General features: G+C 48.8%; 1 protein-coding gene across 1 annotated transcript; it reads right to left on the reverse strand.

Moving 5' to 3' along the window:
• Window positions 1-2,081: 2,081 nt before the first annotated feature.
• LOC124653264 (reticuline oxidase-like) lies at window positions 2,082-3,797 on the reverse strand. Its single transcript, XM_047192337.1, has one exon. It carries the CDS (start codon window positions 3,795-3,797, stop codon window positions 2,082-2,084), a length of 1,716 nt encoding a protein of 571 aa, XP_047048293.1.
• Between the last annotated feature and the right edge of the window lie 8,949 nt (window positions 3,798-12,746).

Below are 12,746 nucleotides of genomic sequence, written 5' to 3' on the forward strand. Positions count from 1 at the left end.
GTGAGGCCGGTGTTGGGGGATTGCGCGGATCATGTAGTGCCGGAGCTCTTGTAGGAGCCGGATATGTCGAAGGTGGTAGATCAAGACGGCAAGGTCGACATTGGGTAGGGGCGGAAGCGGATCGATCGAGCACGATTGACGCCATGGCTTTGAAACCATTATAGACTTTGTATCGAGGCTAGGGTTTAAGGGTTGTATCACAGGATTCGTGGTTCCATTATATAGTGTAGGTACAGGGGGTACCGAGTACAATACAAGTCATATGTGGTTGGTTTTTATACACTACCATACCGTGTGTACATATACACAGATAAATCTACCATTCTTCATGACTTCTACGACATCCATACAATCTCAATTCACCTCTATTCGGTTACACCCTATCCCGCCAAGATAATCCCATCAAGACGCTCTCGCTTCTGTAGTAGAAGGGTTCAAATTAAATAAAAGGTATGGCACAACAACTTGCGGATATAAAGAAGCCACGGCATTCCGAATAGTTGCACTTGTATTTCGAGTACATGAGTCAATGAAAAAGCCTGCATCAACATTAAGCTTGGCAAAGTCTTTGTCGTGGTTTAACAACCCAACCATGCTGGACAAAGCCAGTCTTTTTTTTTTGCTTTCTCTAGGATAATTTATAGTTAGAGTTGATAGCATGAACTGTTATGGCTAGTGATTACTCCACCTCTTCTCGTGTTGCTTGGCGCCTTTCCCACCATATGTACCAATACACCAGTTTTTTGTGAAATGCCAGGATACAAAGTATTCCATCATCCCTCTCTTCAATGGAATATTAAGATACGTTGTGCATCAATCAGCCATAAAACTCTCTTTATAAGCTCTTCATCCCACTGATCAGTCTTCACATCAATAAGTTCTGAAACTTTTGTGTAAACAATATTACGTCTTCTTGTCGCAATTTTCCAATTTAGACTGGGTCATCCCATATATGTATTTATGATTCATCTACAACTCTCCACATATGGTCTCTTTTGAAGGTTTGAATGTTCGTCATACTTACGTTGTGCATCAATCAGCCAGAAAACTATATTTATAAGCTCTTCATCCCACTGACCAGTCTTCACATCAATAAGTTCGGAAAAATTGTGTAAATAATATGGGCCATCCCATATATGTATTTAAGATCCATCTCCAACTCTCCACATATGGTCTCTTTTGAAGGTTTGAATGCCCCCCCCCCCCCCCCCTTTATTTGGTACCTCCTGATATTAATATATTATCAAAAAAATAGGAGCTCCCGTTCTTTAGTCGACAATCCAGAAGATCTCCTGATGTGCATATGTTTTTGTTCTTCATCATCTCCCAATTAGAATAAGGATATTACAGTGATTATCATGTTAATAATTTATTTGGGTAGCTCGAAGACTGGCATAGCATACACAAGAATAACTTGAATGATATCTTAAAAAAACTTCCTCTTTATTTGGTTTACTCCTTTTTCATAAAACTTTGTCTGATTTATTCTGTAACCGGGAAAAATCAACGGGTAACCAAATCACAGGCTATCTAGGACATCATATACATGGACACGAGAAGAAAGGAGACGCCTCACAGGGAGCTAGAGCGGAGCCCGCGGTCGATGTGAGAAGACAAGGAAGGAAGAAGAGAGAAAGGAATATGCTCGTGTGTGTGTGTGTGGATGTACCATCCTAGTTATCAGCATCATATCAACAGCAACTCAATAAAAGGACCCGGCAGAGACCAGCTGATGTGATTTCCATCCGGAGAAAAGGGGGACGGCAGAGCACCAAGTAGCAAACAATCCTCTCGTTTTCTGCTTAGCCCGATCTACCAATCCAAGTCACTTACTCCTCTACAAAGAATGAGAACAAACGGTCGTCCAGGACGGCACCAGGAAAGCAACATTGCAAAAGGACAACACAAACACAATCACAAAATGTGTCGGTATGTGTGTGTCTTTCCATGACATGGCTAACCTTTGGATGCACGTTTGGACGAGATGCCACGTGGATTCCCTATGGATAATAGTTTGTGCATTGCAGGTACATGTTCTGTAGATCAATGTTTGTGAATCCATCTTGTTTTGTGTCTTGCCTCTAGCTATCAGATACCTTCTCCTCAGCTGTGACTTCGGGCGAGATGCCACGTGTAGTCCTAGTCGTCTCTCGAGATCGAGCTGAGAGGGGCGGGATACTCTGAGCATTGCGGAACACATTCTCTGGATCAATGGCGGTCTTCGCGCGGACGAGGCGGTCGTAGTTGCTCAAGAAATACCTCTCGCCCCAACTCCTCGCCGCCTCGACTTGTGGGTTGGGAATACCGCCTTCGTCTATCCTTGGAACAGACCAGGTGTTGGTTCCTAGATCAAGGTCAAGATAGTTGATGTACGCCGTTCTTGGACTGCTCGACACGAATGGTCCCATCAAGTCGTAGAATCGTCGCAACCAATCCATGTACTCCTCGCTGTGGCCGTCGTCATCCGACATCCACTCGATCAGGTACTGGATTCCGTGGATGTTGCCCTTGCGATGCGGGAACGGCAGGTCGGCGGCGCCGAACCGGTCCATGGCTCCGCCGTAGGGGTCCAGGATGACGTACGCCTTGGGCTGCCTGGACAGGAACTCCACGGCTCCGGTCAACTCGTCGATGGCCATCGGGCGGCGCACGAAGTCGGACTTCGCCTTGAAGTAGTTCTTCCCGTGGAGCACCCGGTCCATGAGGTCTGACACGGAGCTCCCATCGGGCAGGCCCGCGAAGAACACCACGGACTCGATCCAGCTCATCTCTTTCGGGCTCAGGTCCGACAGCCCGATCTCGGGGAACCGTGCGGCGAGTATCTCCGTCGCTTCGTGGCTCGGCCCGAGGTAGAACCCTTTGAACGTTACGGAGATGCACGTCCGGTCCGACTCCGGCAGGCCGGCTCCCACGAATGCCGAGAGGTAGAACTCGTCGGGGAGCGACGGCGAGACGTGCTGCCACTTGGAGACCAGACGCGCCACCGAAGCCACGGTGCCCGGACGGTTGACGACGAACGCCGTGACGCGCTCCGGCACCGTGCTGAGCTGGACGCGCCACGCGTAGACAGCGCCCCAGGCGCCGCCCCCGCCACCGCGGATCGCCCAGAAGACGTCCTCGCCCATGCCGTCCCTGTCCAGGACGCGGCCGTCGGCGTCCACCAGCACGGCGTCGATCACGTTGTCCCCGGCGAGCCCGTACTTTCGTGACAGCAGCCCGAACCCGCCGCCGGCGATGTGGCCGCCGGAGCCCACCGTGGGGCACGACCCAGCAGAGAAGGCGAGCGTCCGGCTGGACTCGGCGATGGCGTGGTAAACCTGCCCGAGCGTCGCGCCGGACTGGACCCACGCCGTGCGCGACCCGGCGTCGACCTGGACGCGGTCGAGCGCCACTAGGTCGACGACGACGAAGGCGCCATCGCCAACACCGTCGGTGGTGTAGGAGAGGCCCTCGTAGCTGTGGCCGCCGCTGCGGAGGCGCACCAACAGCTCGGACTCCCGCGCGCACCGCACGGCGGCGCGCAGCTCGGCTAGCGATGCCGGGACCACCACGGCGGCAGGCCCTCGACTAGCGTCCGCGCACTCGGCCGCGAACCGGAGGTTCTGGACGGAGAAGGCCAGCGCGGCGCTGTACGCGGGCGACTGGCGCGTCGTGACGTTGTGCACGCCGGCGGCCGCGAGGCAGGACGTGATCAGGGCGCCTGCATCGTCATCGTCGTCTCCGACGCCGCCGTGTGCTGCGGCCTGCATGGCGAGGAGGCGGAGCAGAAGAGAGTAGAGCAGAAAGGTGATGGCCATGGCCTGAGAGAAGAGAAGGTGGCTAATAAGTGGAGCGTGGACTGTGGGAGTGTGACGATGTGCCCGAGGGTTTATATGTGCGCGCGCCAGTGACGGCTGAGGCTTTTGTTGCTATACCCGGCCGGCGTGATTAGTTAAGGATTGATTAGCACTGATCGATCGATGTGGCCGGCAGGCGGTGTTTGTGTTCTTGTGCACGATCAACTGATGCATGCATTTAAACTGAATAATGGTACATTTAACCCGTGACCTGGTTCAAAAGGTTAGGTCAAAAGGGATCAAATGGTCCATTAGTTTGTAGGGTTTAGTGAGCCAAGTAAAACTTGAGGGAAGGGACGGAGACGGGGGGCGGGGGGGGGGGGGGGGGGGGCTGCGTCCCGTATGCTCATGATTTTTCTTTGAATAGAAGCCATGGCAGCTTCTTATTTGTGTGATTTTAGCTAGTTTTCCCCCCTTATACTTCATTCCTGGCTCCGCTCCTGATGGAAAATATAAGCCAAGTGAAAAGTTTGTGTGTGCGTGTGTGTGGGGTGCTCTTTTTTACAAAAGTTTCATTTGTAGTTCATTTTCGGAAACTCAAAACTAATGTGGCATAAACCATATTTGAAATTTTTTAGAAAAAAATACATATGTAGAGGGATATGTTTTATGTGTGCACGTAAAGTTTCACATAATAGCGACATTTTTTGTATGGAAAAAATATAAATAAACAAAAATATGTCGGCTTTGGCTGAAACAACTTTGTGAGTATGTAACATGTTAAGATATACAAGCAAAATATTTTTGTATTTATTTAACATTTTAAAATACATTTCAAATAAAGGGTGCATATGCACCGGGTGCAGAAACACCATGTTCGTTCATTTAATTTTTAATTCAAAATCTAAAATAAAAATCATAAGATGAGTTATAAGTGGGACTTTGATAAGATCTTGCTTGCATCTCTAGGCATAATCAAGTGAGAGAGACGCTAGCTAGCCCTGTGTTTCCGGAGGTGGCATTTTGGCACACGCGTGCATATGCACCCATTATAGAAAATAATAAAAAACAATTTTAGAAATGTCAAAAAAATCTGACATAAAAATTTTCTTATACATTGTGACATCCTATGTTCGTTCACAAGTTTTCGTGGAAAAATAACATTTTGTGTGGTGTGTACAAAAAAGACAAAAAAATGTCCTATACGTAGTCGTATTACAGCATTAAAATTTGTCTTTTTTACAGGAGCCACAGAAAAATGTTTTTTCTTTTGAAAACTTGTGTACCAACATAAAATATCTAGATGTACATGTAAAAATTTAGTTTAGAATTTTTTAATACTTTGAAATGTGGATTCACATAATGGGAGCATATGCTCCTATAAGCCAAAGTGCATTTCCCTGTGTTTCCTCGTTTCTCCGTACAATATCGCTATGAACGTTGTGGCACTAAATTAATGCGAACGGTTGCCGCTGCCCATATAGTATAAGGCATCGCTGTCAGGGTCAGCATCCACATTAGTCGAATCTTGTTAATTTTTTGTCAAATATGGCTTGTCGTTAAGAACGAGATTGCAAACTGCCATTCTCAAGAAGGTGGCGTACGTTAGTGAGACTGGCGAGAAGAGTCGTCTGACATCGGTCGAAACGGTGGGTTTTGGAGGGGTTTTCAGGGCGGCGGACGGATAAAGCTGCTAACTCGTCAATCGCCATCCATCGACAAGCTCCCGTCTTGTTAATCTTTCTTCAGCCGGCAGAGGCGCAAAGCTGAGCTAAAAAAACGCACCACCTTCAGAGCATCCCCACTCGTTTGGGCTCCCCACGCCCAAATCCGGCGAAATTTAGCGCTGGATGGATGTAGTTTTTGGCCTGGGGAGGCCCATTTTTCCAGCCGCGAGCCCATGGACGCGCACCCACCGCGTGCATAGCGACGGCGCAGTCACCGGGAAGGGCAATCGTCGGAGTTCTCTCGACGCATTGAACCGTCGCGAAGTGGACTGGAGAGCCGAAACGACTCGTCGGAAACGGTCGAAGTGGCCTCGATGCGAGAACCGCCGTAATGGAGCACGAACTCCGCGGAAGAGCAACCGCCGCTCTCTTTCGTCGAGAGACCTACATAAACGGTTTTCGACGGGCTGAGCCATTCATCTGTTCTCTCGTCACCATCCTCCGTCAACCATGAGCGATATCTCTTGGCCATCGGACACCGACAGCGAGGGGAGCCGCCTGGATGGCGCCATTGGTGGGATCCAGCTGCATCGTCCAGCAGCGACGATTCCCCCCGCCGGCCAGCGAGGACGAGTGGGACGACGAGGAGGAGGACGAAGAGGCCGTGGAGCAGGCCGAGGAAGAGGCCGAGGAAGAGGAGGAGGAGCAGGAGCAGGAGGAGGAGCAGGAGGAGGAGGGCGAAGAGGCCGACGACGAGGAGGACTCAACTTCCTCCGACTCGGAGGACTCAACTTCCTCCGACGAGGAGGCGACGAGCCGGAAGCGTCGCCGCGACGACGATGAGGCGGGGCCTTCTAAGAAGAAGAAGGTAGTTTAGTTTAGTTTTATATGTAATTTTTATGTTTATTCGAATTTTATATTCGAAATATATATATAATCTATCTATGTTACTAGAGAGTTCAAAGCTTTCGTTCGACGAGGGTATTGCCGTAGATCGGGAAGACGAGGGTTTTGCCGTAGATCGGGAAGACGAGGGTTTTGCCGTAGATCGGGAAGACGAGGTTTTGCCGTAGATCGGAGGCCATTGTCGCCGACAAGTTGGGGCCACGCGCGCTTTCGTTTCGTCCGGAGTCCCCGAGAGCTCCCCGGGGGGCCGGGGGGGCGTGGGATCGCCGGACGAATTTAGGCCCAAATCCGGACGAAAACGAGGAACCGGGGGCGCGACTGAGCCGAATTTCGCCGTCCGGATGGAAAAAACGCTCGCCGGGGGCCTCGTCGGGGGGACGAGTGGAGATGCTCTCAGTCCTTCACTCTCCCTCTCCTTCGTCTTGCTATTATGTACTTTATCTTTGCCTCCGCGAGCGGGCAGTTGATAATCAAACTCAAAGAAAAGCTGCAGTTGACACAGTTAAGAGCATCTCCAGTCGCGTCCCCCAAACGATGTCCGGGCAAAGCGCTGGATTAGTCGTTTGGGGGACGTCCGGACAAAATTTTCGTTTGGAGAAGGTCCCTTTTCTAGCCGCGTCCCCCAAACGCGACCTCCAAACAAAAAGTAAGTGTAAAGTCGTGTCCGGCGTCCCCGGTAGAGACTATATACACAGGGGATGGGCTAGGGACGCCGGACAATATTTGGAGTACGTCCGGACCGAAGCGGCCTTTGGGGCATGCGACTGTGACGTTTTTTTTGCCGGCGTCCCCCAAATCTCTTTGGGGGACGCTTTGGGGAACGCGACTGGAGATGCTCTAAGTTCAAAAGAGGTGGCTGTTTATTAAACTATGGCTTTTAGGCAGAGATTAATTAATTACGGAATTGCTAAGTTTCAGCTACGTAGGTTATGTCTTAGTCACGTGCTCCACCGTTCGATTTTGTTTCTGCTTGAAGATTCGTGTTTCCTGTTGTTTGCATTTTATTTAGATCCGCACTGAAATATACTAATGTTATTCGACTGAGACATAAGTTAAATCTCAGTCGACTGAGCCTTAAAAACCCAGTTAGTTAATCAATGCTACATGGTAAAATATAATGGTTATGGCTCCATAGTCGCATTGGGGTCCAATATGGGCACTCTGTGTCCATTCACGTTAGACATGGCATTTTAAGCTTTTAATCGAGATCTATTATGAGGTGGCGAAGTTAGTGATTGCGTTTGTTGAAATATATTTTATATTTTATGATGCTATGTATCTGTTATTGTCTATTCGACGGTATCCCGGAGGAGGAGTCCTCACGGAGGGGCGAAGAAGTAGGGGACATAGGACGGAGAGCACTCGGGACGGTGATACGCGATTTACCCAGCTTCGGAACACCTGCTCGAGGACAGGGTCTACTGCTGCTTGTCTGAATTATTATCTGGGCGCTTTCGCGTTGTTACAATGAGTTGTGATTGTGCCTTTAGGGCTCCCAGGATCCGGTTATAAAGACGCCCGGATCTACGGTTTACACGGAGAGTCCTAGCCGGAACAAGATACCTAACTACGGAATATTCATTGTCGTGCACGTCAAGGATCCACCTAGATCTAACCTTGTCGTCATGGATCCGGATACTTCATGGGCCTCCATGGATCCGCCTACTTTTATAGGTCAGTTGGGATCCGGCTCCTGTTCCTGGGCTGGACTTCATCCATCTTCTATCAAGAGCAACTAGGCACCCGGTGGGCCATATGCCACACCACCATCTGTGGGCCACCCGGGCTTGCCGGATCATGACCATGTCGTTAGCATACCCATAAAGTATACCCACAACAGTAGCCCCCGAAAGTTCTTCAAGATTCATCATTTCTCCGCCTAGCTCCGTTCGGATCCGAAGAAAATCTCGAAGAGCTTTCCAAAACTTCATGGTTTTCGACTTCATTCAATCGGAAATCATTTGTTCTTCTGTAATGGTAACTTAGCAGATTTTTCGCCCACGTCGCACATAACTTCCTCTTTTCCCGCGCTAAATTTTCGGAACTGCGAATCTTTGCCGGAAAAATCGGAGACGTGCATTTAGATCACTGCCGCTTCAATTTCACCGCATTTGACCTAGGACACGTGGCGGAAATCCAATGGTGCGACCGTTCCGTTCCCACCGTAGGATCCGGCATATGAATCTCCCCGTGAGGTCTATAAATACCCCATCCGCACGGTCAGTTCCATTCTTTCACCTCTCCTCACCACTTCGTCTTCAACCTCGTGCCAGCGCTGCCCGACGGATCTTGCGCTGACGAGCTCCTCCCCGAAAACGCCGCCGCTCCAAGGTCCGCCTCAACCCAAGCTAAACGTGTTTGATCGGGAAATGAGCTCCGCCACCGATTCGTGGTCTCGCCGGAGGTCAACGCACCAAGCCCGAGTCCTCTACCTTCGTCGGCGCCACGGGGAACCTCGACGTCATTGCCGGTAAGTCCACCCGACTTGGAGAAGATAGACATCAGTAGGATCTGGTACTTAAGTTTTCGTTATTATGCCTACAGCCGGAAACATGTCTGATAGCTCCCCTAAGTACACCGATAGTTCTCCGTGTAGCCCATCCACCAAACTCAGTGGAACCAACCTTCATCGAACCCTTAGCGTTCGTACCTCCCAAAATTTCCGACATAAGATTAGCTCAACCTTACTCCGCCTCTTCCAGCAACCTCCTCGGAAGAATTCTGACTTTATAAGAAATTCAAGAAGAGTTAGAAGGGCAAGCTCACATGGCCGCTAAAGTCCATGAGACAGAAATGAAGAAGGCTTCCAAAGCTAGGAACAGCGAAGGGGAGAAATCTAGTGGTGGCCCTGCGACGTCATCAAGTCGGAGCTCAAGGCCTTCAAGAAGGAAGGGCTTGTGGCTCCGGATTCCTGGAGTTTCACCAAGGACTCCATCACCCCGACTCCGGCACCTGACAAGCGGGTCTTCACCAAGGCGTGGGTGGAGCGAAGCCTCTCGCTTCCGCCCTCGGAGTTCTTCCTTTCAGTGCTCAGCACCTACGGGCTCCAGCCGCACAACATCTGCCCCAACTCCTTGATGGGTTCGTTGCATGGAAAACAAAAAATTTCTACCATGAACATAAACAAAAACCAAGATCCAATACAGGAAGAAGCAAGATCTAATCTACCAAGATCGAAGCAATGAGAAGATTGCGAGACTAACCCTCGAAGATTCCAAAGCCTATGAGATTAGATCTCGTTGTTGATCGTGCTGCAATCCGGCATCACTTCCGTACTCGGTCGTGCGTACGGTGTCGATGAAGCCCGTCCTCTCCCTGTTCCAGCGGGCAGCGGAGGTGTGGTAGATCTCCTCGGAATCCCAGCAGCACGACGACGTGGTGGTGGTGGTGGAGGAGAAAAGCTGCAGGGCTTCGCCTAAGCCGGAGCAGACTATCGGTGGGAGAGAGAGGCGGCCAGAGGTCAAGGGGTGAAGGAGAGCTGCGCCCCATGCACCCTCCCCTCTTTATATAAGGGGGGGTGCGGCCAGGGATGGCTTGGACCCACCTCCAAGCCCTATGGCCGTTGGCCAAGATGGGGAAAGGGGAAAAACTTCCCCCCCAAGTTGATCCCCCCTAGGGTTTTGGGGAAACCCTAGGGGTTTGACCGGCTGGGCCTTGGGGGGCATGTGCCCCTGGCCCATTAGGCTAGGGAGCATCCCCTCGGCCATGCTAGGCCTCCTAGGGTCGTGGGCCCACTGGTGGGACCCCCAGAACCTTCTAGAACCTTCCCGGTCTTCCACCGAAAAAATCCCGAACTTTTCCGAAACCTATAAATCAACTTCGCGTATATGAATCTTATTCTCCGGACCATTCCGGACCTCCTCGTGATGTCCTGGATCCCATCCGAGACTCCGAACAAACTTCGGTCTCCATCTCATATTCTGAATCTACTTATGCGACATCGAACCTTAAGCGCGTCACCCTACGGTTCGTGAACTATGCAGGCATAGTCGAGACTCCTCTCCGACCAATAACCAATAGCGGGATCTGGAGATCCATAATGGCTCCCACACATTCAACGATAACTTAGTGATCGATTGAACCATTTGCATACGATACTGATTCCCTTTGTCACACGATACTTTACTTATCCGAGGTTCGATCATCGGTATCTCCATACCTAGTTCAACCTCGTTACCGACAAGTACTCTTTACTCGTACTGTGGTATGTCATCTCTTGTGATCCAGTCACATGCTTGCAAGCTAATTAGACGACATTCCACCGAGAGAGCCCAGAGTATATCTATCCATCATCAGGATGGACAAATCCCACTCTTGATCCATATGCCTCAACTCACACTTTCCGAATACTTAATCCCATCTTTATAACCACTCATTTACGCAATGGTGTTTGATGTAATCAAAGCATCCTTCCGGTGTAAGTGATTTACATGATTTCATGGTCGAAGGACTAGGTAACTATGTATCGAAAGCTTATAGCAAGTTGAACTTAATGACTTGATCTTATGCTACGCTCATTTGGGTGTGTGTCCATTATATCATTCATCCAATGACATAACCTTATTATTAATAACATCCAATGTTCATGATCACGAAACCATGATCATCTATTAATCAACAAGCTAGTTATACAAGAGGCTTACTAGGGACTCCTTGTTGTTTACATAACACACATGTATCAATGTTTCGGTTAATACAATTATAGCATGGTATGCAAACATTTATCATAAACAAAGATATTATAATAACCACTTTATTATTGCCTCTTGGGCATATCTCCAACAGTCTCCCACTCACACTAGAGTCAATAATCTAGATTACATTGTAAGGTACCTAACACCCATGGCATTCTGGTGTTGGTCATGCTATGCCCTAGGGAGAGCTTTAGTCAATGGATCTGCCACATTCAGATCTGTGTGTACTTTGCAAATCTTTACTTCACAACCTTCGATGTACTCGCGAATCGAATGAAAACACAGCTTGATATGCTTTAGCTTCTTGTGTGACCTTGGTTCTTGTGCATTGGCGATGGCACCCATGTTGTTACAATAGATGACTAATGGGTCCAATGCACTAGGAACCACACCAAGCTCAACAATGAACCTCTTCATCCATACCGCTTCCGATGAAGCCTCCGAAGCCGCTATGTATTCAGATTCAGTTGAAGACTTCGCCACCGTGCACTCCTTGGAACTCATCTAGCTTACTGCAACACCATTCAGTATAAACACGTACCCAGACTGAGACTTAGAGTCATCAGGATCAGTGTTCCAACTTGCATCGGTGTAACTGGTTACAACGAGCTCTTGGTCACCGCCATAACAAAGAAACATATCCTTAGTCCTTTTCAAGTACTTCAGGATATTCTTGACCGCTTTCCGAGTGTTCCATTCATGGATCACTCGATATCCGCTGGTCAAACTAACAGCATGTGCGATATCCGGTCTAGTACACGAGCATGGCATACATGATAGAGCCTACTGCCGAGGCATAGGGGATCTTGTTCATCCTCTCTCTTTCTTCTGCCGGAGCCGGACCTTGAGTTTTACTCAAGACCTTACCTGGCAACATAGGCAAGAACCCTTTCTTGCTTTCATCCATTCTAAACTTGTTTAGAATCTTGTCCAGGTATGTACTCTGTGAAAGCCCTATTAGGCGTCTTGATCTATCTCTATAAATCTTGATGCCTAAAATGTACGCTGCTTCACCAAGGTCTTTCATTGAAAAACACTTATTCAAATAACTTTTAACACTGCTTAGTAGTTCTATATCATTTCCAATCAATAATATGTCATCTACATATAATATCAAGAACGCTACAGATCTCCCACTCACTTTCTTGTAAATACAGGCCTCACCATGAGTCCGTATAAACCCGAAGTCTTTGATCACCTGATCAAAGCGTCAGATCCAACTCCGGGATGCTTGCTTCAGTCCATAAATGGAACGCTGAAGTTTGCATACCTTGTCAGCATTTTTACGATCGACAAAACCTTTAGGTTGTACCATATACAACTCTTCCTCAATATCACCATTAAGGAACGCCGTTTTGACATCCATCTGCCAAATCTCATAGTCGAAAAATGCAGCTATTCCTAACAAAATCATCACAGACTTTAGCTTCGCTACAGGTGAGAAAGTCTCATCGTAGTCAACTCCTTGAATTTTTCGGAAACCCTTTGCGACAAGTCGAGCTTTATAGACAGTAATATTACCATCAGCATCTATTTTTCTTTTGAAGATCCATTTATTCTCGATAGCCTTGCGGCTATCAGGTAAGTCTACCAAAGTCCATACTTGGTTATCATACATGGATCCCATTTCGGATTTCTTGGCTTCTTGCCATTTGTTGGAATCTGGGCTCATCATCGCTTCTTCATACGTCGCAGGGTCTTCA

The sequence above is a fragment of the Lolium rigidum genome, chromosome 1, assembly GCF_022539505.1.
Source record: "Lolium rigidum isolate FL_2022 chromosome 1, APGP_CSIRO_Lrig_0.1, whole genome shotgun sequence".
Taxonomy (NCBI): domain Eukaryota; kingdom Viridiplantae; phylum Streptophyta; class Magnoliopsida; order Poales; family Poaceae; genus Lolium; species Lolium rigidum.

What these genes read in the sequence shown, in the direction of transcription:
- LOC124653264 (XM_047192337.1), bottom strand. Translation starts at nt 3,797, where the DNA reads ATGGCCATCACCTTTCTGCTCTACTCTCTTCTGCTCCGCCTCCTCGCC.